Below are 26,716 nucleotides of genomic sequence, written 5' to 3'. Positions count from 1 at the left end.
ACTGCAATGATATTGTAATATAACTGCAGTAAACTATACCTGTAGCATGCTTAAATATTTGTTTATAACTTGATATCTCTAATACCAATCTCTAAAATGACCCCAGAAATAAATTCTTTTGCTACTCCTTCTAATATTATTATTTATTTTCCAAAAAATACTTTCGATAGAGTATACACATAACTGTACGAAATTTTTCCTTGTAAGAAACCCAAAAAGTTCATTTAGACAAATAATACGCCACACACACGATTATACAAAGAACTTGTGACTTCGAAGGGAATTTAAGGAAAAGGATAAAGTTATTAAAAGTATGTAAAAGATAAACCACCAATAAAAAAACAAAATCTCATGTAATTGTTGAAATTACACTTCATCTATATCCACAAAACATTGTACCTTGCACGAGTTTTCAGGATGGTCTGAAACAAAGACTTGTCATCTTCAAAACACATTTAACAAACGCAACGTGTAACAAGTGATGCAACATAAACAACACATATCACGAGCACAGCAAAACATAGACTGTGAAACTCAGGTGAAGCACTTACATTAGTTTCAACAGTAACAACACTGGGTACAGGAATAGCATTGGATATAGGAAACATCATGCCAGTGCTGCTTTGAACGAGATCAGGAGTTAATTTAACAGTAATAAAATAATGAGATCACGAAAGATCATAATACGAGTGTAAGGCTGACAATGACATACTATGGCCAAAAAGTAATAAAACAGTATGGATGCACTGAAAGAAACCAGAATGTAACTATTTTTGTGAGTACTTGAAGAGCGGTACATAATAAAAAGACATTATAAGTAACTGCTTTAAAGAATCACATAATATATTTTAATGACATCACAATAAATGTGAGGTGAGAAAGAACTCAGCTTTTTGAATAGTTAGTGGTATGTCTCTCTTCTCTCTACGTTCACTATGGACATAATTTTAGGGTCGTACCAGATTAGACTACAATGACGTCAAAGTACACTGCCGGAAAAATTAGTACACCTGGAAAGACGACGTCAGTTCTGGTCCGACGATGGCATATGCTAGATGAGGGATAGTAAATGTACTGATAATGGTTTCAACGTCGTCCGACGTCCGCATAGCTATCAGAGCGACATCTGTGTCTATCCTTTAATTGGGAATGTTCACAGCCAGAAGGCTCAATGTGACGCAAACGGGCGAAGCAAACAGTAACCATGCCATGAAGACTCATCTGTGCTTCCTACAGCCAACTGAGCGAATTTGAAAGGGGTCAAACTATGGCCTTCCGAGTGGCAGGATGGTCCTTTCGGAGAATTGCGGCCCAAGTTGGACGTGCTGTGCCAGTTGTGCAATGACGCTGGTATCGGTGGTCATGTGACCATTCTCACTTCAGTAGAGGAGGTTCTGGACGTCGACGCAGCACAGGTGCCGGCCGCTGTGACCTGGCGGTTCTAGGCTCTGCTACGGTCGCAGGTTCGGATCCTGCCTCGGGCATTGATTTGTGTGATGTCCTTAGGTTACTAAGGTTTAAGTAGTTCTAAGTCTAGGAGACATGCCCTCAGATGTTAAGTCCCATAGTGCTTAGAGCCATTTGAGCAGCCAGAATCGTCGTATTGTAAGGGCACTGGTGGCAGATCATACAGATACCACAGCACAGGTAAGAGGGCTTGTGAATCCAGACGTGATGATGATGAGTTGGGTTGAGGGGGCGCTCGACATCACGGTCATCAGCGCCCTGACGAAAAATCAACAGGAAATCTCATGAGTGGGGGCGAAGGCTGTCCCCACATGCAGAGCAGTGTATAATGTACTAAAGTCTGCCGCCCTTCCCCACCAGTTTAGGGATGAGGCCTGATAGTTCACAAAATTTCACCACTCGAGTCCAGACGAGTCAGCACGAACTGTTGCGAACGTGTTTTAGCAGTGAGACTACGGGCACACACATCAGTAGCCTGTCTTCCACTCACGCTACAGCATCGACGTGCACAGCTCGACTAATGCCGTCAGAGGGTCTCTTGGAAGATGGAATGGGACACCGTGATCTTCACTGATAAAAGCAGATTCCGCTAGAACGCTCGTTTGTGCGTGCGACGTAGACTTGATGAGCGCTGTCTCGTAGAGTGCATTCCTCAAACACACTCTGGTCCCAACCCAGACGTTATGGTGAGGGTTACATTAAGCTATAACCCCCCGTTCATGTTTGGTCTTTCTGGAGCGCTAGGTATGTACAGAATGTTGTTAGACCTGTTCTTTTGGTGTTCTTGCAACAGGAAGGAGATGTGCTGTTCCAACAAGATAATGCTCGCGAACACACTGCCCATGAAATTCAACGTGCTCTGCAAGACGTGCAATAGCTTCTCTGGTCAGCTCGATCTCCCGGACTTGTGTCAAGTGGAGCATGTGAGGGATATGACGGACGAGAAGTGACTCATGCGACTCGTCAACCAACAACTCTAACAGAACTACGTGAACAGGTCGAGCAGGCGTGGCATTATTCCAGGACAGTATTCGCCATCTACACGATTGACTGGAGTCCAGAGTAAGCGCTTGCTTTGCCGCCTATGGAGGCTACACCCCGTACTAATATGTGTGTTTCATCATGTGTCGATTCCAGGTACCTCAGAACCGCTTGTGTTATTGATCTGTAAATGAAATAATTTCATGTACTCCGTGTACGCTGTTGCATCAATAAATCTTGAATGAATTGCTCACCTCTGAAAGAGAAAGATGTACTATTTTTCCCCGGCAGTGTATATTTTCTATAAATGTTTGTGTACAACCATTTTTCCTCTTCTATGGTACCGCACAGTACTTCATGTATGTTGAGGATGAGAAAATATTTGAGTTCAGTTCCATCTAATACTGGGCACAGAATATTAATATTCCACAGACTTAATTGCTTTCCAGCAGAGAATTTACGTATTTAAAAATCAGCACGATGAAATTCATATATGAAACGTATGGGCTCACCATAATGTCAAACAAAATATGCTAACAGTTCTTGTTAACTAATGTGAAGTTAACTTCGGAAATTTGGTCATTTCTTTCCACTGTAATAGCTTCACCGCCGCAGTAATTCCAACTGAAACAGAAACACCCAATTAGAAATTAATATGTCAAACGCCATATTCTAATACATGTCGTAATTGCTTTAAGTAAGTACAATCGTTATGCATATAAGGCCTACTCATGATTTGCATAATGGCATTCCTATAATTGATGATTTAAATTTCTTCAGATAAAATTTCAGAAAACAAGAGTCAGTTCCACAAGTTAAAAGTCGTAAAACTTCGAAGACGTTCAGTTGCTGACAAAAATGGCTCATGACGCTCTTTTTCACATTCAGGACTAATTTTTTAAGAAAAACAATAAACCCAATATAGTAGGTAAAACAATACGCCATTGTTAAACAAATATTCATCGAAAACATGTTTGAAACGCTGTTTGTTCTGGTGTGTGAGCCGCAGTACTGGTAGTAATCAGAAAGAAGAGTCTGTTAACTTACAAAAAAATCACAGATAAACGAAAGAGACTGCGGAATTCAAGTTGATAGACTTACAGCTTAGTTACAGAGAAATGCGTAAACATATTTACCTGTTTCCGTGAAGGTCTGCAACTGATACTGACTGCACCGATATTACAGGTACTGAGTCAACTAATCTGGCTGTATTTGAGCAACTGAGAGTTGCCACAAGTTTAGGAGTAGTTACAGGATCAATACTGGAATATTCTGCTGCAGCAAGTCCCCATATTGTTCTCCCTCCTTCCTCAATGTCTGCGAACCTGGAAAACATTTCAAATATTTCTACGGTTTTTGTAAAACAGCATATTGGACAGAATTTTTAAAAATTATTATTGCTAACTTCAGCTCTAATTCCAGCTAATTGCTTCAGGGGTTATAAATATCGCACTACTTGACAATCACATATGATTGTAGCAGTTTCATCAATCTTTCTAATCAATATTGTAGAATTTAGCGGTCATACCGAGTAAACAAAGAAATTTTCAGATTTTTCCTTTAGCGTAGAGTTTCACAGATTTTTATTAATGACAATAGACGCAGAGGCAGTTTACGCTGTGCTTTACTTCCATTCGCATCAGTCAGTTGACATCACGTAAGAACACTTGAGAACATGTTCTGCATCTTCAGGTTTTGACGGCGTAACTTAATGGAACAACTTGAGAACATGATTTCACAACGTTGTGGCAAGTATTAACTTCATTTACAATTGCACTTCAGCGAGAAGAAATCAACATCTACATCTGCATCTATACTCTGCAAATCACTGTGAAGTGTATGACAGATGGTATGTCTGACTGTACCGGTTATTGGGGTTGTTTGCCCGTTCCAGTCACGTATGGAGCACGGGAAAAGTGACTGTTTACATGCCTCTGTGAGTGTTGCAGTTAATCTAACATTGTCCTCATGATCCCTATGGGAGCGTTATGCAGGGGTTGTAGCATATTCCTAACGCCATCATTTAAAGCCGGTTCTTGAAACATTGTTAGTAGACTCTCTCGGGATGGTTTTCGTCACCTTCAAGAGTCTGCCAATTCAGTTCTTTCAGTATCTCGGTGACACTCTCCCGCGGGTCAGACAAACATCTGACCATTCCTTCTGCGCTTTTCTGTATACGTTCAGTACCCTCCGTCAGTCCTATTTGGTATGGGTCCCACACAGTTGAGCAGTATTTCGGATGGGTCGCACGAGTGATCTGTAAGTAATCTCCATTGTAGACTGATTCCATTTCCCTAGTATTCTACCAATAAATCAAAGTCTGCTACAGGCTTTACCCACGGCTGAGCCTATGAGATCATTCCACGTCATGTCCCTACAAAGTGTTGCACCCAAATATTTCTATGAGTTCACAGAGTCCATCTGTGCCTCACTATTATATTCATATGATGTTATGTTTTTTTGCGTTGTGAAATGCCCAATTTTACATTTTCGAACATTAAAAGCAAGCTGCCAGTCACTGCACCACTTCTAAATCACATCAAGGCCTAAATGAATATCTGTATAGCTTTGTTCAGACTGTATTTCATTATAGTTGCATCATCTGCGAAAAGTCTGAACTTACTATTAATGTTGTCGAGAAGTCTATTAATATACAACACGAACAGCAAGAAACCCAACACGCTTCCCTGGGGAACCCCCTAAGTTACTTATACACCTGTCGACGACTCTCCATCCAAGATGATATGCTGCATCCTCCCTACCAAGAAATCCTCAGTCCAGTCACATATTTCGTCTGATACCCCGAACAATCGTGCTTTTGATAATAAGCGTAGGTGTGGTACTGAGTCCAACGTTTTTCGTAAATAGAGAAATACTGCATCTACTTGACAGCCGTTCTGTTCGAGATACCTCACTATGTTTGAGATCAGAATATGTCCTATGATGCCACAACAAATGGATGTCAAGGGTGTAGTTTTGTGAATCACTTCTGCTGCGTGACTTGTGCTTTCTTCCAACTGGGCACAGTATTTTGTTAGAGGGATCTACCACAGGTTCTAGTTAAAAGAGAAGCTAACTTGGCTCCAAATTGAGTATAGAATCTGACAGGGATTCCATCGGGCCCTGGGGCTTTGTTCAATTTTAACGATTTCAGCCGTTTCTCAGCACCACACTGACGCTAATATCTATTTCACTCATCTTTTCAGTGGTATAAGGATTAAGTTACGGTAATACTCCCCCGTTTCCCTTTGTAATGGAATATATGAAAACATAGTTCAACATTTCTGTTTTTACTTCGCTATTCTCGGCTTTAGTTCCCCCACTGGCCGAACATTGCTGAAGAAATGTTTGAGTGCGTAGAGACAAGTGTCCTAGGTAATCAACAGTCGAAGAGCGATCAGAAACTGACCATTTGAAAGAACTTGTGGAACCGTTGAAGCAGAAATGGTATCGCTTGTAACTAGACTGAGGACTAAGTGAGTACAGGTATGACGCTCATTACATTATTGATGAACTGTGGGACTGTGTGCTGCACCAACATTAATCTGAAGAAAGAGGACAAGTATGAAGCTCATTTCATTATTAGATCCAATCAGTTGCATGAACATTCAACATTACCAGCAGCTGTGGAGGTATGGGAGAAACTGGAACAAGCTTTCGATGACAGTGGTTTAAAAGGACTTTAGTACCACTATTTAATAGTCGTCTAAAAGCGTCGAAGATTATGTGAATGCAATCCTGTCAGCTGTTCATAGATTAAGAAAAATTATATTTGGTGTAAGTGATCAGTAGCCTGGAACACTCACGTGGCTGATTTGCCTGAATCATTCAAACTGATGGTAATGAGAATTGAATGTTCTGGCATAAGAATCAGTGCAGACTTTATGAGAAAGCTTTTGCAAGAAGCAAGAGATACTGAGAGATCAGCACTCTTCACCGAAAAAAGGCATGCTCAAGAAAATCTATGCAGAAACAAAACACAGCGAAGGTAATAAGGGGCCATGATGCTCAATTGCAGAAAATATGGGCACGCTGCCAGACAGTGTAACAAAAAACAAAAAAAATAACGTAGACAATCCACCGATACCTGCCATAACTGTTTCCAGCGACACATCGCTTACTATAGAAAGTCTGGGAAATGTCAGTTTGCAATTTGACATCGAATAGTGGCGAAACAGAAGGCTTACGAAAGAGATGTATTATAGGTAGTAAAACTTGCTGCTGATCTCTTGTCAGTTAGTGCAATCGTGAGTAAGGGATGGCAAGTAAATTTTAGGCATGATACAACAGCGGGAGAATGTTTGTGTCTTCAGCAAATTTGATGGGTAACCTATATCTGGGTGAAATTAAGATATGTAAACACAAAATAAGCAGTCTTGCATATGCAGATGAGTTGGTTGTGATGTCAGATTCGATTGAAAGTTTGCAAAGTAATATTTCAGAGCTATATCAGAAATGTAAGGACTATGGTATGAAGATTAGCATCTCCAAAACGAAAGTAATGTCAGTGGGAAAGAAATATAAACGGATTGAGTGCCAAATAGGAGGAACAAAGTTAGGACAGGTGGACGGTTTCAAGTACTTAGGATGTATGTTCTCACAGGATGGCAACATCGTGAAAGAACTGGAAGCGAGGTGTAGCAAAGAAGCTAATGCAGTGAGCGCTCAGCTACGATCTACTCTCATCTGCAAGAAGGAAGTCAGTACCAAGACTAAGTTATATGTACACCGTTCAATCTTTCGACCAACTTTGTTGTATGGCAGCGAAAGCTGGGTGGATTCAGGTTACCTTATCAACAAGGTTGAGGTTACCGATATGAAAGTAGCTAGGATGATTGCAGTTACTAGTAGATGGGAACAATGGCAGAAGGGTGTCCACAATGAGGAAATCAAAGAAAAACTGGGAATGAACTCTATAGATGTAGCAGTCAGTGGACCACGCTTAGATGGTGGGGTCATGTTACACGCATGGGAGAAGCAAGGTTACCCAAGAGACTCATGGGTTCAGCAGTAGAGGGTAGGAGGAGTCGGGACAGACCAAGGATAAGGTAACTGGATTCGAAGTAATAGGTTTAACATCAAAAGAGGCACCAACGTTAGCACTGAATAGGGGATCGTGGAGGAATTTTATGAGGGGGCTTTGCTCCAGACTGAACGCTGAAAGGCATAATCAGTCTTAAGTGATGATGATGATGATGATGATGATGATGATGATGACCTATATCTACTAAAAACACACACAGACACGTGATTGCTAAATTAATGTCTTTTCATGAATTAAATGTTATCCTGTGGAATTTGTGCAAGGGACATTTGAATTTGAAATATGTTAAATAAACTGTACCGCAGGTGTAAACTTGTCTCGTGTAAGTAGTAAAGAATCTTTTGCAAACACAATATGCCTTGAAGCGAAGCAAACCAAACTGCCATTCAATAATGCTGGTTCAAGAGCGTCACTACATTTACAGCTGATTCTTGGTAACAAATGTGGTCTCACAAAAACTATATAACTGGGAAGTAGGAACTGTTTCATCACTTCCTTACATGATTATTCCAGAAATGTGCATATGTATTTCCTAAAAAACGAACTCATTGTTTTGGGGGCTTTAAAAAGCTTACAAAAATCTAGTTCAAAAGAAAATAAAAATAATTCGCTCACACAGTGGTAAGGAGTACAGTAACAAAGATTTTGAAAACTTCTTGGATAAAAATGGTATTAACCATTAGATGACTATTCCGTACGCTCCTTAGCAGAGCAAATGGAGAGAAAGCTTGCAAAAAGAGTAAAGTGTATGCCGTTTGATGCTGGTTTACGTAAACAGTTCTGGGTAGAAGCGACAGCAACAATAACAGCTTTCATAGTGGTTGATGGAAAAACGTCTTGATGTATGGCCATTCAGGAAACCTGATTTATCACATATGAACATCTTTTCAGTGATTATTTTTTACGGAAAAACGCCAAAAATGGTACTCCAACACCATTAAGAGTAGAAATGTAGTATTTGTAGAATATCCAGGAAACAATGATCGAATTTACTTACGTTTTACACATGAGAGAAGTGTCGTATGATCTGGAGAAATTAAACACGAGAAATCAGAAGAGAATACAGAAAAATGCAGACACTGTGTAATTCTGCACATAAATCTACATAGCTACTACAGTTCACACCCATTTGTACCTTCTTCTGTGTTCAAGCCTTGGTCTCCCTCTACAATTTTTATCCGCTCCCTCCACCCTATATTTTCATCCATTAATTAGTTAACAATTCCTTGTTATGTAATGATTTGAGCCATCAACTGATACCATCTTTTTTGTCAGTTTGTGCCATAAATTTCTTATTCCCCCAATTCGATTCACTATCGCCCCATTAGGTGCTCAACCGACCCATCTAATTTTCATCATTCTTCTATCGCACCACATTTCAAAAGCTTCTATTCTCTTGGTATCTGCCCTCCTTATCCTCCAAATTTCCCTCTTGTACGTGACTACATTCCATACAAACACCTTAGAAAAGACCTTCTAACACTTAAATTTATATTCGATGTTAACAATTTCTTCTTTTTCAGAAAAGCTTTCTTGCTGTGGCCAGTCTGCCTCTCTGCTTCGTCCATCGTCAGTTATTTTGGTGCCCAAAAAGGAAAACTCATCGACTACTTTTAGTGTCTTATTTCCAATCTAGTTCCATCAGTATCACCTGATTTAATGCGATAACACGGCAAAAGGGAAATTGGAAAAGCAAGATTAGGATATGAAGTCCTTCGACGTCCTGGCCATTAGCGACGAAGCACGAGCTCAGGTTAGAGAACGATAGGGAAGGAAATCGGTCATATCCACTTCAAAGGAACCTTCCTTCAATTTCCATTCCGCTGAGCGATTTAGGGAAACCATCAGAAACGGATGAGGCTTTGAACCACTGTCCTCCAAAATGCGAATCCAGTGTGTTACCACAGTGCCACCTGTCCCGGTGAGCAATTAGAAGGGGCTATACATGGAGTAACCAGTAAACAGAAACATTCAAGCCATCTGTCTCCCTGTCATTTTAATCTCTTAGTAATTTTTGGGAGCCAGTGGATTCGTATAGACGAAGAATTTTTGCAGTCTTCTGGATATAAAGGAGCGAGATTAGTTATGTGGGATATTTGTGAACAGGTATTGGAAAAATACGTGTGTCCGGAGAGACCATTAAGCGCGTTACTATAGATTTAAATACTTAAGACAAGGTTGCCTGAAACTTTGCAATGGAAACTGATCCACTAATTGAGACATTTTGTACAGATTTTCAGAGATTTTAGAGGAAAATGGATCATCCTGTGTCTCGCAGTCCGAAATAGGCACGATATAGAGAAATCATGGAGAGACAACATACAGAAAACTAAGTGGAGAAAACCTACATAAGTGTTGGTAATTATTTAAAATGGAGAGACAGCAAGAATGGATATAATGATAAAAGACAGCAAGAGGGACTAGACGAGATCAGGCATATAGCAACAATCATAATAACTATGGAATCAGAGGTGGAGAAGTGTTAATGCAAACGCTAAGTGAATAATGGAACAAGTTCGTCACAGTTGTAAACGTAAGAAAAAAACGGCTCTAGGCACTACGGAACTTGACATCTGAGATGATCAGTCCCCTAGACGTAGAACTACGTAAACCTAACTAACCTAAGGACATCACACATCCATGACCGAGGCAGGATTCGAACCAGTGAACGTAGACGGACTGAAGCGCCTAGAACCGCTCGACCACAGCGGATAGCCTAAACGCAAGGTGTGTTGCAACTAGAGTGCACCGAAGGATAGAAAAACATGCAAAGAATAGAATTAGAAATAGTTACTAACAATATTGTCGTATAATAAATAGCAGGAAACTAAAACAGCTAATGCAGACAACGTTCTAGACAGACTATGAGTGATCATATTGGGTACTACAAAAACAGCTTCGCTGATATTTATTTCTTTATTTTTATATCAATACCGGTTTCATGGCATTAAGAGCCACATTTTCAGATAATCATCCGCATAACAATAAGTTTTTTGAAAGTTTTTAAAATTATTAACTATCTTAAAATAACTTTCGAAAATTAGAATATTGGTTGATGTTCAGGGTAATTATTCATTCTTGATTTATTGTTATGCGGACGTTCACAGGGAGATGTGGCTCTTAGTGCCATGAAACAGGTAGTGATTTAAAAATAAAGGACTAAAATCAGCTGAAGCGGTTTATTAACATCCAAGATAAATGACCTAAGTGTATTTAGAAAGGACATAATACTGGGTAGCACTGAGGTGTAGAGCAATAGGAGCCGGCATATCAGAAAGAATAAAAACGATAATCAGAGCGATTGTATAATAGGAGACACTCTGATGGTCACATAAAAAGATCATTATTTGGTATAGGAAAAAGTAATGTGGAGTCAGACATTAACAGTGTGACCCTAACAGCCATACTTTGGGCTTGCATATCTGGTACATGGTAAACTCAACAGTCAATGTGACAATCGTAAAAGTGAGGAACAAGAGAACGATGTACAGTAATTTTTTGATAGTAATGAGTTAGAAAGGGAAATAACAGTGCTAGAATGTTGTTCTGTTTACGATATTGTGAGTGGCAAGGTTATGGTAAGTAATACTGATACTTAGTTGGTTTCAAGTTCCGTAGGTCATCTGAACGAAATATTTCATCAAAATGTGGATCGAATCAGTTTACAGGATATATGTGACTGTTGTCAACGTTAACGAACATGTTATTTTTAGTGCAAGTCATGCAACTATATTAAAAAATTAGTTTTTTATGGGCTACCAGTTCTTAAAGAAACATTCGTCCATGGAATAATCAGAGTTTCCGAGAAGAAATAATTTTAGTTTAGATTTAATGATTGCTTTTCTGCCTGTCAGCCGGCCGCTGTGGCCGAGCGGTTCTAGGCGCTTCAGTCTGGAACTGCGCTGCTGCCTAGGGCATGGATGTGTGTGATGTCCTTAGGTTAGTTAGGTTTAAGTAATTCTAAGTCTAGCGGACTGATGATCTCAGATGTTAAGTCCCATGGTGCTCAGAGCCATTTCAACCATCTGCCTGTGAGACAGTTCATGTTAGTAGGAAATCCATCAAACATTTATCTTTCTGTATACTGAACTCCTCTCTGAGCCACTGACAGCTTTAATAATGGGTAATAAATGCCTTTTTCTGTATCGTTTTGAAGGTGTGAACATCACTATTCTTCTCAAAATGTGATGGACTATTTATGACAAATTTCATTAGCAAATATATGTATTAGTATGGTGTTATTAAAACGCCTACCTCCTTGACGAGCTACGTGACGACTACAGGTGAACACCATATATTTTTCTTATAGCTGGCTTTTGTGTAATCACTATTTTCTTTCTAAATTATGAGTTACTCTAGAAAATTATTTCATAAGAAATTATCGAGAGGGAAATATGTAAAATACGCCAGGAAATTGATTCGTTTTTTTTTCAAGCCTAGCACTTACACGAAGACCAAAAGTCGCTGAACTGAATTGTTTGAGAAGTTCAGTAATACTCTTCTCGCTGTTCAAGTTTCATCAATATATACACCAAAAAATTGGGAGCATTGTACCTTGTTTACTGACCCCCACTCATGTGCTAAATAAATCGTTGAAATGACAAAATTTGTTGTATACAAGTGAATATAGTGTCTTATTCTCCTTCTTCTTTTTGCATGTCTCAGTCATCTGATTGTTACACCAGTCGGTTGATATTATTGGTCTTTCCAAATTTTCCTTGCGCCAGGGGACAGATTATTACTGGAAACCATACAGAAAAGCCTGGATACAACGTATTTTCTCAAAATTTAGGGAAAGTTCATTTTCAGAGAACCACTTTATAATTCTTTGAGAAGCATCAGTAACAATACCTTGTGTTGCTTTCTCTTTGGTCAGTTTTGTTTAAACGTTAGTTTTGTCTGCAAAAAATGTAATTCGGCTCGATAAATGTTATGTGGAAAGTCATTCACATGTATAAGGAATAGGAGTGTATCCAAAATTGAACCTTGTGGGCCTTATTTTATGATTTCTCCCAAGTCACTGTAATTTTCTCTCCCTCTGCTTCTTAAGTGTGATGCGTACCGCTTGTACCAGGTGGCTGTAAAGTCACTCTTTCAATAAAACTTACGTCTTTTTTCTTTTTTAAAAAAGAGAGTAACATGAGCTGCACAGTCAAATACCTTGTAATGACCACACAAATGTCAACTGGCGACATTTTATTATTTCAGGTTTGTTAGATTTGGTGAGTGAATGTGTAAATAGCATTCTCACCCAAGCAACCATTTCGAAATCCAAATGTGAGACTACTGTGAGTACATTACTTTTTCGTATATATTGGAAAATGGTGTAAGGAAACTGGACAATAATTATTTAAGAATTTCTTGTAAACAGATTTAACAATTGTTCTTGTTTGGAAAAATTCCCTGTACCAATGATGCATTGCATATATCACTGAGGAGATTAAGTTAGATCATTTATTGAGAGTGTTGTTTGAGTTTTTGTTTTTTAAAACTCTTATTACTCTGTTAACTTCACTGGAGGATATTAGTGCTACTTCTAGCTGATTTAAGATTAGTAGAACGACTTTATTGATATGTTCTATTGCTTCTTCAAGTGAACCATTTAATTCTATTTTGGTGCTCAATTTAGAAAGTGATTGTCAAAAATGCTTGCAACACGTGAATTATCAGTCATAACACTGCCATTTAGTTCAATTATTGTGGCATCTCGTACACTGCTAGTTTTCTTGTCTCTTGTTTCACTATATGAAATACAGTCCTTAATCTTACTACCTCCATTGATAGTTTCTGTCAGACTGTTCTCATTTTTCGACATTTTAATCACTTTCTTTAAAATATTACAATATATTTTGCAGTATGCAAGTAATGTCGGATCATGACTTACTCTGGCCTTTATATAATTTCTCTTTTCCTCTTACATGAGATTTTAATCCCTCCTAAAGCTTTCTGGATAGCGTTTTAGGTAAACTACTTTCAAATATCGACACAAATCTACTATGGAATATGCAGAGCGTACGTAAAGTCCAAGAACACTTTCCATTATTTATTGCACAAGGACGAAACAGTGTACAGATATCATACATATGGCATTTTGAAGAGAAACCCTGAAAGTTTTTTTTTCATGTATACCGTCACAACGTAGTTGGTAATTTGTCGGCAGTCAGCGCTAGTCGCAAACATGGCGAATTCAGGTGCGGAGCGATCTTTCTGTGTGTTGGAGTTCGACAAAAACAAGTGTGCTACAGCTGTTCAACGAATGTTTAGAATCAAGTGCGGTAAGAAGCCACCAACAAGGAAGGTCTTTTACCACTGGCACAACAAATTCGTTACGACGGGTTGCTTGTGCCTGGCAAACAAAAGTGGACGTCCCAGTGTGAGTGAGGTGAATGTTGAGCGCGTAAGAGAGACATTCATGTGTCCAAAGAAATCGGTGCGTCATGCCCTCGAAATGGCTCAGATGACATTGTGGAAGGTCCTACAACATAACCTGTCTATGAAACCATTCAAATTGGAGCTAATACACAAGCTCAACAAAGACAATCGTTTTCGGTTTTGTCCGCAGTTGTAACAATTGAATGAGGATGGGGATGACATTGTTGATCGCTTAATTTTTAGCAACGAAGCCACTTTTCACACTAATGGGAATGTGAACAGGCGTAATTTTTGAATCTGGGGTACAAAGCATCCACATGAGTGCACTGAACTTTAGCGTGATTCCCCAAAGGTAAATGCTTTTTGTGCCTTGTCACGTCGAAAACTGTATGGGCCATTCTTCTTCGCCGAGAACACTGTCACTGGATATTCCTACTTGGACATGTTGCAGCAAAGGCTGATGCCTCAAATGCAGTCGGACTCTCCGTTCATCTTTCAGCAGGGTGGTACTCACCCCATTTTCATCGTGAAGTTCGCGGGTACCTGAACACGGGGCCGCCGCATCGATGGATCGGCCGTGCTACAGAAGACAACAGCTGTTTCATGAAATTACCTCAACGATCACCAGATGACTTTTTCTGTGGGGACACATTAAAGATCTGGTGTATGTACCGCCTCTACCACGTGATGTAACAGAGCTCCAGAATAGAATACGGGAAGCGACTGCCACAGTCGACGATGCCATGCTGGGGCGGGTATGGCAAGAATTCGATTACCATATTCACGTTTGCCGGGTACCTCATGGTTCGCATATCGAATATTTGTAAAAAAAAAAAAAACTTTCAGAGTTTCTCTTCAAAATTTAGTATGTATGAATCTGTACAATGTTTAGTTCTTGTGCGATAAATAGTTGAAAGTGTTTGCGGACTTTATGTATACCCAGTGTTGAGTTTCACAGTAGCATCTCTTCCTATATTATATATACCACATATTATATATACCGCATATAATATATACCATATATTATATATACCACATACCACCTCTTTTAAGTTATTCTTAAAACATTTTACCGTGTTCCCATTAACAAGCCTCTGCTATGTATGAACAATTCTTCAGAGTTGTAAGGCGCTACACTGTTTATTTCCATTAATTGTGCATCATGATCAAAATGTTCATTAACAAATTTGGTATATGTGAATTGTTTCATCCTGAGCATTGTCTGTAAAGAATGTTATCAGTCAGGGTCTCACTGTCTTGCTACATGCGAGCTGGAAATTTTACCACTGAAATCAGACTGAAACTGCCAAGTAATAATTGCAATTCATTTTCTATGTCACATTCTTTTAAGAAATCTACTCTAAAATCTCCACCACTACAAACTGTTTCTTCTTGTTTGACAGGTAGCTTAGTAACGCATCTATATTTCTCATACATAGCTGAAAGTTTCCTAGAGGGAATCTGTAGAAAGTTACAAATAAAATAGAAGTATTCTGCAGTAACAGCTCACAAGCACGTTTCTAGATCAGATCTAAAAAAACTGCCTGTAAAAATATTTTTGTCTTTGTAAACATTTATAAATGTTGCAACTCCTCCTTTTTACATTTTCACTTTACACATAATGGTTCTAGTAATTCCTTATACATGACGTCTAATGGCCGTACATTATATGGTTTATATTTGAATATAGTTGTTAGTTGTAACTTCTGTTACAGCAGGCTCATATGATGTTGGACATCACTCTTGAGTCCATATTTGTTTACAAATAAATTTGTTTTTGGATAGATTCAGCTTGCACAGGAGGGAGTAGCATCGAGAGCTGCATCAAACCAATCTCTGGACTGAAGACCACAACAACAACAGATTCTGCTTTGAACAAACACTTCCTTTTTCTTTTTTTTCTACATGTTTTGCTGACGCTATAGCATCATCAGTAAGTATTTTTATTTTATTATTATTAAATAAGAGGAAATAGTGCTTCTTACTGTTTTTATGTACTTTCAGTTTTTAAATAAAATGTTCACAAATTTTAAAACAGACAAAATTAATTTCTAAACTGCCTTTCAAAAGAAGTAAATTACATTTAACGGGAGGAATAAAGGAAATTAAAGTTTGTGGTTTGCTAGGGTATGTGATGCTATGTCCCTCGTGGTCGTGCGGTAGCGTTCTCGCTTCCCGCGCCCGGGTTCCCGGGTTCGATTCACGGCGGGGCAGAGATTTTCTCTGCCCCGTAATGACTGGGTGTTGTGTGCTGTCCTTAGGTTAGTTAGGTTTAAGTAGTTCTAAGTTCTAGGCGACTGATGACCATCGATGTTAAGCCCCATAGTGCTCAGAGCCATTTGAACCATTGTTTGATGCTATGACAGTGGTTGGAAAATCGAGTCAGAATTGCAAAGACTTGGACAGTATGAGCCCACTTATCATTAAGACGTTGCACAGCATCTGGCCTGGATGCACTCACTATTTCAGTTTGTAAGGGTGACATATAACCTTTGTACCATCTCCTGAGACAAACTATCCCACAGTGGTTGTAAATGGTCCTTGATATCCTGTATACTGTCACTGGGACAGAGTTAACGTGCGAGCTGGCCCCACACATAATCTATCAGCGACAAATCGGGGAATCTTGTTAGCCACTGGGCTACCTCAACATCACCCACACATTTCATAGAGAACTGTGCTATGTGTGATGGGTATTGTCCTGTTGAAAAATAGTAGCATTATATTGTCGCATGACAAGTGACACAGACTAGGCAGGATGCCTGTGACGTTCCATTGTGCTCTCACAGCTCCCTTAATCACTACCAGCTATAACCTGTAGTCGTACTGGATGGTTCCCCAACTCACAGTGCTAGGAGTAATGCCAGTCTGCATGTCCAAACCATTGGAAGAAGTCTCCAACCATTGGTGCGGGATGATACAGAATGTTCCAGGGCATCCATTAGTTGTTCTCGGATGACAGGCACATATGTGAAGGGGTTACTTGTTTGGTGCACAGACATGACAGATCAGAACCTTGACAATGAATATGTCTGCCCTCGGATTACCCTGCAGTCCAACATCAGGCTACTATCACATTCAAATGCTCCACAGATTTGGATATTGTACGCTGCACCCAGATAGCCAAACGGAGACTCAGAATGAGACCATATTCAAACTCTGTAATGTGCTGATAACGCTGTTCCATACGAGTGCGTGGCAGATCCATGTCCTTTACAGTGATCACACAACATCTGACCATGTTTACGTCCTTTCTATACCCTACCACGGCTGGTAACAACGCCAAACACGAAAAACACTAAAGCATTTTATGACTGATACGTCACATGGTAATTGAAACTCTTATCATTTATGATTCCACTATTGGTGTGCACGTATGTGAAGTGACATAGAAATCCGATCACGTCTTCTGGGTTCTTCACTTCTTTTCTCACACAGTGTATATACCTTGTTTAAATATGTTGTGGTTTCTGTGGCTCTCTGCATTTTGCGCACTATAGCTGATTCCTTTCACAGTTCGTCATCGGCAAGCACAGAGAACTTAATGTAGGAAAATTATTTACACCAAAAATTTATGACCGGCTATGTTAAACTTATGGTTGACATTGTATTATTATTCTATGTGAAAGACGCGCGCGCGTGTGTGTGTGTGTGTGTGTGTGTGTGTGCCCGCTCGTTTTGGGTTTAGCGTGTCTGACAGCTTTTTGAGGATAGAGAACAGTTACATTGCAGGGAGATGTGTATTCCTTTCCTTCTACTATGGAATTCTGTGTATCATAATTTTCATCATAAAAAAATTTTCAGATGTGTGTGACATCTTATGGGACTTAACTGCTAAGGTCATCAGTCTATAAGCTTACACACTACTTAACCTAAATTATCCTAAGGACAAACACACACAACCATGCCCGAGGGAGAACTCGAACCTTCGACGGCACGAGCCGCACAGTCCATGACTGCAGCGCCCAGACCGCTCGGCTAATCCCACGCAGTATAATTTTCTTCAATTATTAGGTTCTGTGTGGGGCTGTTTCTGCATTTCAGAGTTTTTGGGTCAGTGTTGATGTTATGTTTTACGAGTGTAGAATGACAGCTGCTACTTTTTAGTGCTCTACTGCGTTCTGTGTATCTAATATTGAAATTTCTGCTTGTCCGTCAAATAGAAATTGAACTGCAGTCTTGAGATGTCATCTGATAAATACCACATCTGTTGTGTTTGTCTAAGTTGGTATTGGCTGTCTTGACTTTCCTTCGTAGTGAGTTATCTGTTCTGTAGGCTATTTTCAGTCTTTGGTTTATGAATATGATTCCTGTCCTGTGAGTTCTTTGTTGTTATAAGTGAGAAAGTTCCTCTTGTTTGTTGTTGGAGACACTTGTTATCGTGTGTTTATGTGTGTGTCCTGTGTGTTTGTGTTTTGCGTGTTTATCTTTTGTATGTCTGTGTTTGCACAGTGGTGACAATCCTTTTTTGTGGTAAGTGCCCCTATCATCTTTTTTTTTTTTTTAATTTTGTGATTCAGTTTGTCTATAACGCTTGTATCGTATCTGTTCTCAAGAGCAATTTGTTTGATTATATGTAGTTTATTTTTGTAATTACCGTTAATGAGTAAAATCAAGGAAATTTCCTTTGACCTTACAAAATACAGACAGAACAGTCAACATCAATTTTCCATGTACAGGAAACTCCCCACCGCAAGCACAGCCACACACAAAAGCACATATCACCCAATAATACACAGATAAGCTGCTTTCCAATACATGTTCCACATACTGAATGAAGCTACACTCAGTTAGTACAACTACAAAAATTAACTACAAATAATCAGACAAATAGCTATTGGAAATGGATATGACACAAACGTTACAGACAAAGTGAACCACAAGAGCCAATGGCCTTGCCTAATTGAATACATTGGTTCTGGTCAGATCACTGAATTTAAGCAACTTCGGTCGTGGCCAGTTCTTGGACCGGTAACTTCGTGGGTATACCCCGTGCTGTTGGCTTCCTTTACGGCAAATGCGAGAAGCGGAGGCGGCATAAAATTTTTGCGTTAACGTCCTGGATTAAATTCCAAACCTCTTTGCAGAGTATTATGAAGTGGGGCGCATGTCACACTGTTGATGGTGATCTGTCCATTTGATGGGGATGTTAAGTTCACTAGCCCCCTTCGTGCTATTCGAGAGGAGTATTCTATGTGCGGGTATCGGGTTTGACCTCAATTCTCTCATCATGATCATCATCATCCAACAAAAATGTGACACCACATTACATTCACAAACCCGCTAAAGTCACCTACACCTCCCGTATATACATGCTTAAAGACACAAATCACACACTTTATGAGGATATATTCATAGAACTATGTAGCGGAAGGATACAATGAAGACTATGAAAATTCGAACTTCATTCAAGCCAGATTAATGTTACTGGGTCATGCGAGAGCTTCAGAAACGTCCCTAAACCACCTTCTATAGATGCTCACGACAGTAGCACGTGAACATCTCTGTTTCGGAGCTGCTCGTTCCCAGGCGCCGGGCTATAACAATCTGCCCTTTCTCAGAGTCCCTACGTCAGTGAATTTTTCAATTTTTGACCGGTATCGTCAATAGAATGATTCCCCATTCATCTCTGCTCCACTGATATACTTTCTCTACGGCGTCACATCACCAGGGATCATTCAGTCTCGCTATGGGCGGTGGTCATAGTAGTTTGGCTAATTAGTCTAGATGCGTACATCCCGTCCCAAAAGCTATTACAGATGACATAAAATATTATTCTTATACAACGTTAGCTGATTGCTGTCGATTACAAACAATATTTTACTTACCCACTGTTAAGCTCAAATGTAGTCGCCGAAGATCCATGATGAACTATTAGGCTCAGCCCTGCATGAGATCGTAGTCTCCCATCTGCTAGATTTACGGACGCTCGAAGTTGTTTACCTGGAAGATAATCATAGTATTTAGACAACTAAGTTATTTTAGTTTAAATTTACATGAACGTCATATATTTTGTTACCCCAATAGCGCTATACAAAAACGATCATACGCAAGTCAGACGCTTTGCAAAGACAAATAAACCGACTAAATGAGTGGTATTTCTACTTTTTTTATTTGATTAGTTTATAGGTTTCACTCGGAGCGCTCACAGTCCATGTATTCAAAGAGGAAACAAATGATACTTAACTTCTGCTCATTTTCGATACCTGGAGATGGTCCTAAAACATTCTTCTTAATGTTGCAGAAATTAAGTTTCAGGCAATGAAGCAGATTAAACTTAAATATGTCATTTTTGTGATTTATTATATCACGTAAACACACTTCACAGCTGTCATTACAAAACCTTCAGATTTATAATGTGTTCCATATGGTGTCCAGAAATGCGATGTCGGCAACTTACATATAACAACATGGAATCATAGACATGACTCGTTCGTGCCGAATCACCACTCAGTTCCTACTACTTTCTCATCCTGATGTTTCATGGAATGCTCTTATTTACCCGTAAGGCTGTAAACATCATGAATTTGAGTTATGACTTTTTTTAAACAATATAAATTTTAATCGATGAAGAATTTCAGATACAAATAAAATTTTTATTTTAATGACGGGGGTCCCACTAGCAGATTATGGTTGTTTAGAAGTAGAATCTCCATCTATAGTAATTTGATTGAACTAGGTCTGTTTCCTGAGAGGTTCATGAAAATATTTAAAAGTAAATGAAGACCTTGGCTGTAAACAACGGAAGGGGATGGTCGATTAAAAATAGAGTAATTGTATACAGAACATGGTTAAGTGATGTGTTTCATTCACATAGTTGATATTTCCACGATAAACTGACATATGACAGCTCTGTCTCCAGTTTAAGATTCTCGCTAATGGCAACTTCGTCAGGACGTGTGCATGTAAACAGTGGTAAGGGCCAGAACTGCAGGAAGTAGTAATGTGTGCAGTGTTCGTGCTAGGAAAATACTTTTCAGCGACAATTCTTACGATATGAGGATGACGTGGCTAAGATCCGGAATATGTTCGGGACGAAAATATATTTCAGAAATTATTTCCGATCAGTAAACGTGAATATTTATGTTAGCGAGTAACAATATTGTGTCCCTTACCGTAGTTTACATGAATTTACTTGACATAGAGATGATAGAAATGTTAAGGGTCGTGCTTAACATTTGAACAACGTTAATGGCAATCTTAACATAGAAAGCTGAAACAATTCGGACTTTTTAAATTTATATTTTGGAGGGGGCCTCGCAGCAATGTTTCGTTAATGCGCCCAGCAAGTAAACAGTGGTAAGTCAATGCCAATCCATGTTAACTGCACTCACTTAGCAAGTAAACATTTTTAAATACCCATTGATGGATATTTCAGAATATAATTTTAGGTAGAATTCACCCTTTTAAAAATATGTCTTTACTGTAAATATACATTGCATGTACTTGAAATAACGTATTTATGAGATTTTATTGAAAATTTACAGTGTAATTTCTCAAAACAACGGACTTGTCCCTTACCACTCTTACAGCCGAGTTCTTCAACTATAACTAAATTTTATCTGAAATACACTCGTGTTCAGAAGAAACAGAACATCTTGAACGACTAGAGATACGACGTTCATATTCACAAGACATGTGCACTAGTATGTTCTGCAGAAAGGATAACATTTAAATCACTTCAGTTCAGCATGTGTCCTGTTGCCTAGTAGGCACAGGGTCCACCATGGGCCCATATAATTTGTTTCATGCGCGGCGTCATCGACGCGTATAAGGCGTGAATGCCGTCCTGTGGTATAGACATACATGCTGCATTCACCTGGTTCCAAAGTTCATCTGTGGGTCACAGCACTGCACCCATCGTTTTGCCATATCCCATACATTTACGATTGACCACAAGTCTGGTGATCTTGCAGCCCCGGACAAAACGCTGACATCCTGTGACACCAATAAAGCACGTGTACGTGCAGCAACATTTAGTCGTGCATTGTCTTGCTGAAAAATGGCATCTGGCGTATAGCTACGGGTCGCGGGAAGTCATTCACGTAGGAACGCATCAGCTTCGATTTGTGGCAGCACCCCACACCATAAGGCTTTGAGTAGGCGCTGTATGTCTTGTGCGAATGCAGCCACTGTGATGCCGCTCCCCCTGTCTGCGGCGAACCAAAATGCGGCACCATTTCAAATAAACAGAACCTGGATCGTCCGAAAACACTATCTGAGGCCACTCTTGTCCCCAGTGACGTCGTTCAGTACATCACTGCCGCCTTTCTGCACATTCGTAAAGGGTAGCCGGAGAAGTGGATGACGCGCACGTAACTCATGACGTAATAAACGGCGACGGACTGTCACCCCTGATAACGTACGATGTGTTCCATTGTTGCGCCACAGGCGAGGAGGACGCAGAGCTGTCCTGCAATGCCGTTCGGATATGGTGTCGATCTTCTCGTGGGGTGGTCTGGGCTGTGCGACCTGGCCCATCTCGTCGTGTTTTACGGCCTTCCGTGAACCAGTCGGCACCCACCCGTTGCCCCGCCGAAACACTTCGTCCCACACGACCAGCAGTTTCCCGAATGGATGCACCACGTTCTCACGTGCCAATAATGCTCCCTCTTTAAAACTCACTAATTTGACGGTACGATTCGTGCATACGTCTGCGAGGCATCCTGCATGTCTGCTCAGGTCAAGCTGCTCCATTACCTTCTGTTTATAGCAACAACGAGAGCCGCAGGCACACTTTACCGATAGATGGTTTACCCCGCGATATCGATATTGACCTTGAACACGCGGGCCGACATGTTTCAAATGCTAATCATTTCTGCAGAACATTCTAATGTAAATTTCCTGGGAATATGAACGTCCTACCTCTAGTCGTTCAAGGTGTTCTACTTTTTCTGCACATGAGTATATAAATATGGCAGATGCCTACATAAAACAGTAATTTTCTGCATTGTCTTGAAAGATTATCTCCGGGGTTTCGAGTGGATGAAGTTGAATTTTCAGGTTATTATTCTTTTCACGTGGATATTTTAGCTACCACAACCTTAACGTGTAACAATTTGATTACATAACACTGCATAAACTGAGGCAGTTTCACACCTTGCATCATCGGCAATCTAATGTGTGGCATAATAAAAGTAATGTAAAGAGTATCATCAATACCACCACGTTCCAGGTGACAAACCCCCCACAAAGCGCACTATGTCACTGTGATTATTACATCAGTCTGTCTTTCATCTGATAGTAGGAAACTTCAACTTAATGTAAAACAGAGACAAATTTCTTTAGAGTGTTTTGCACTAAAAGGCTCAAAATTCTATGCGTAATAATATACTGGTGTGCTAAGAATATTTTATGTATAATGAAAACAAGCTTTAAATGACAAGTAAATATAAGTAAGAAACCAAAGAGATTCCAGTTTGCAAGAACTGGTTACTTATTGTGGTGGTACAGACCTACGATCTTTGCATGTGCCTGTTCAGTAGCTTTGAAATTATATCAGGCCATATGTACAAGAAAGAAAGAGAGAGAGAGAGAGAGAGAGAGAGAGAGAGAGAGAGAACATTGCTGGATAAATGGGATCGAGCGATCGTTCACTGAACGAAATTCAACACAGGACTGTTGGCAGACTGGAAGTGGGTAATGAGCTGATCAAATATTCGTACCTCCGTTGACCACAGAGCGCGGCAGCAACTTCTCACCACATATTGCTCACGTAAAATGTTCAGCTACAGACACCCAAGGATTACGTCAGTGACTGATATTTGTTTTTACACACGTGAGGGAATACGACACATCTAAGATCTCCCTTTGATGGGCCCACTAAAATAGCAATACAAAGTACTGCACATTACAGGCTTGCCTGTGATACATTGTTTTGAAAAATATAGGTAGGGAAGGATTCGAACAGTTCAGATATTTTTCGCACTTGTGAACAAACAATGCTGCTCAATGATGTTGCCTACACTCGACAGCACATGAGATCACCTTGTGTAAAATCAATATTTATTGTCAAGTATATTTTTGGGTACTAGAGTAGAGCTCATCAGTTTAAATTTGCGAAAAAGGACAACATTTAATGTAGTGACCAACAGTACCGGACGGTACCTCGTAGAGATATTTCTCATATTCAAGAAACAGTTTTTTATTTCAGTTAAACTCAGGAATGGTCGTACCTCTCATAAATAGCTTTTTCTTACTGTTGATACTGTTACCCGTCGCTATAGATATTCCTGAATATCATCAGTCATAATTTCAAGGTTCCCAGTGTTTTCCTCTGAAGAAAACAGTTGTAATTATAGTTTAGAACTTCCATTGTCAATCATGAACGGTTTTTTCTTACTCAAAATCGCTTATGCACCAAACATTTAAAGGTCTAAATTTCGTTCAATAATTGTTTTGTACATCGCGTTGTATTTTAAAGACCAAACATATTCTGAACGACGTTTGATAACTAGAAAAATTTTGTTGCTTGCCTAATCAGGCGGAACCTAACTCTCACAGTAATCTAAAATATTGAAGAATTGTAATTAGCATACACACGGAAAAAATGTCGTACATCTGCTTAAAAAACATTAAGAATCGCCTTTCAGGGCAAAAATTACCAGTATTCTTATGCACCTTACATGTCAGTCCCATAGAGATCGTCCAGATAAAATTAGGCAGATAACAGCTATCACAGAAGCATACAAGCAGTCATTTGTCCTACACGCCAAGCTCGAATTAAACTGATGTGTGGTTTTCTGTTGGAAAGGTCACAGTTCGTAGTGAGAGACGGAAAGTCATCGAGATATAGGGAAGTGAGTTTGGGGTTTTCTAAGGAAGTATTATGGATTTACAGCTGTTGCTAATCGATGTGAACGAATTAGGAGACAATCAGAGCAGCCGTCTTAGACTGTTTGCAGATGATACTCTCTTTTACTATCTACTTAAGTCATCAGAAGATCAGAACGAAATGTATAATGGTTTAGACAAGATATCTATATGATGCGAAAAGTGGCAGTTAACACTAAACAAGAGTACTAAAAGCAATCCGTTAAATTTCTGTTACACGATAAATCACACAAATTTAAACGTAGTAAATTCAATTAAACACCTGGGGATTACAATTGTGAACAATTAAAATTGGAAACATCAGATAGAATATTTTATGGGCAAGATGAACCAAAGTCTGCGTTTTATTGGCAGAACACTTCCAATGAGACTGCCTGCAGTAGGCTTCTCCGTTCCGGGAAGATCGTTTTGTATTATGGCGGAAAATGGGAGAGAAAGTGTCAGGGATATGACAAGCGAGTTGAGATGTCAATAATTAAAACAAAAGCGTTTCTTTTTTCATTGCTCGAAATCTCTTCAGGAAAGTTTCACTTACTTTCTCCTCCGAATAAGAAAATATATTGGTGACTCCGGCCTACATAGGCATAAATGACCATCGTAATGAAAGAAGAGTTCGCACAGAGGGATTTAAATGTTCATTTTTTTCCATGTGCTTTTTTCGAGAGATTTAGATTTGGATGTAGATGATGGTAGATAGTTAGATAAATGATTCGATAAAAAGTAACCTCTCTCATAAACTTGATTGTGTTTCGCAGAGTATAGATGTACGTGTAGACATAGTTGGAAACGTTCAAGTTTGGATTGATTAGCATCAGATAATATTATTCTTCTTCACTGGCACTACGGATCCATTGTTGTGTGCATAGCGAGAAAGGGTATAAATCACATTGACCTCGATTTACGTGTTACATACATCCAAGCCCATGAATAATGACGATGACTCGACGGTCTCACTACACCGTAATGCATGGGCACTCATAGTATATTGTTTAACTCCTAAAAACTTAGTACTCATAAATATGGCTAATGAAGCAGTTCTGTTTAATGCATGTGTGTGTGTGTGTGTGTGTGTGTGTGTGTGTGTGTGTGTGTGTGTGTGTGTGCATGAGTGTTAAACCACAATTCTACAAACTCCGCATCTAACTGCAAGCCGCGTAACAAAGTAGCTTTGATTCAGATTGTCCCGCCAAGCACGCGAAAATAAATTTAAACAAATAAAGCAACCGAACCTGAAACATACTACAGAATCAGGTTTTATATTAAAACGAGATCTTGTACACTAGCCTTGCTGAAGTTCATAACAACGACAAGAAATGACCCAAATAAAGATAATATAAGGAAAAATCAAGAACAATTTAACAACAATAAGTGAGCCATAATGCAGACAGGTGGCGTGCACCTAGACTTAGCATCGGCCTCTATCGTCTCAGCAGAATGGTCAGGGTTCCTAAAATCTCAGTCAATAAAAAACAATCAATTAAAATGTGAAAAAAACTCAGTATTCGTCGTCTACATGAAGGAGTGCAATATAAGAAGGTTTACTATTTCTGGCCATACGAACTCTGTATCATTAAGGCTGTAGCTGCAACTGGGTGGTCTTATATGTGCAAATGCTGTATGGATCTCCGAATCTCCTAAGTTTTTTCACTCCCTTTAGATCGTCGAAAATAATTCTAGCTTTCCGTCCTCCACACCCTGTATCCAGTACCAGCTGATAATGTTCCCAGACCTCCTCAAATATGCGTAATCTTCGCCCGTCCTAAGTATCCAGTCACACTACTCGCGACATCCGACTGTATCCTCCATCCTTGAGAACTTTGTCCTATTGCTGTACCTCTATCACCTCTCGTACATTCACCTTCCCCCCCCCCCCCACCCCCAGACCAAAAAAGTTATTTCTATCAACTGCAGCATACCCTACATCGTTCATCCCAAATTAAGGTTCCAATCCACCTTTCCCTGGATAACTAGAATGCCACCCAGTTCCTTCTACCTACGCTCCGTCTTTTGGCATTCCTC

The 26,716-nt window shown here is 39.6% G+C and overlaps 1 protein-coding gene across 3 annotated transcripts in view; it reads right to left on the bottom strand.

Annotated features, from left to right (window-relative positions):
* Positions 1-334: 334 nt before the first annotated feature.
* LOC126299241 (pancreatic lipase-related protein 2-like) overlaps positions 335-26,716 on the bottom strand; it is a 131,970-nt gene continuing 105,588 nt past the window's right edge. For all 3 annotated transcript variants that reach the window (XM_049991027.1, XM_049991029.1, XM_049991028.1), the window contains exons 7-9: positions 19,693-19,807; positions 3,585-3,773; positions 335-3,072 (exon numbers count right to left, since the gene is read on the bottom strand). In XM_049991027.1, the coding sequence (XP_049846984.1) occupies positions 2,982-3,072; positions 3,585-3,773; positions 19,693-19,807 (395 nt within the window). In that variant the 3' untranslated portion in view covers positions 335-2,981. The remainder of the gene's footprint in view (positions 3,073-3,584; positions 3,774-19,692; positions 19,808-26,716) is intronic.

Source organism: Schistocerca gregaria, chromosome X (assembly GCF_023897955.1).
Source record: "Schistocerca gregaria isolate iqSchGreg1 chromosome X, iqSchGreg1.2, whole genome shotgun sequence".
In the NCBI taxonomy this organism is placed as follows: domain Eukaryota; kingdom Metazoa; phylum Arthropoda; class Insecta; order Orthoptera; family Acrididae; genus Schistocerca; species Schistocerca gregaria.
Note: the sequence above shows the minus strand (reverse complement) of the source record. Positions and strands in the feature narration are given on the sequence as shown.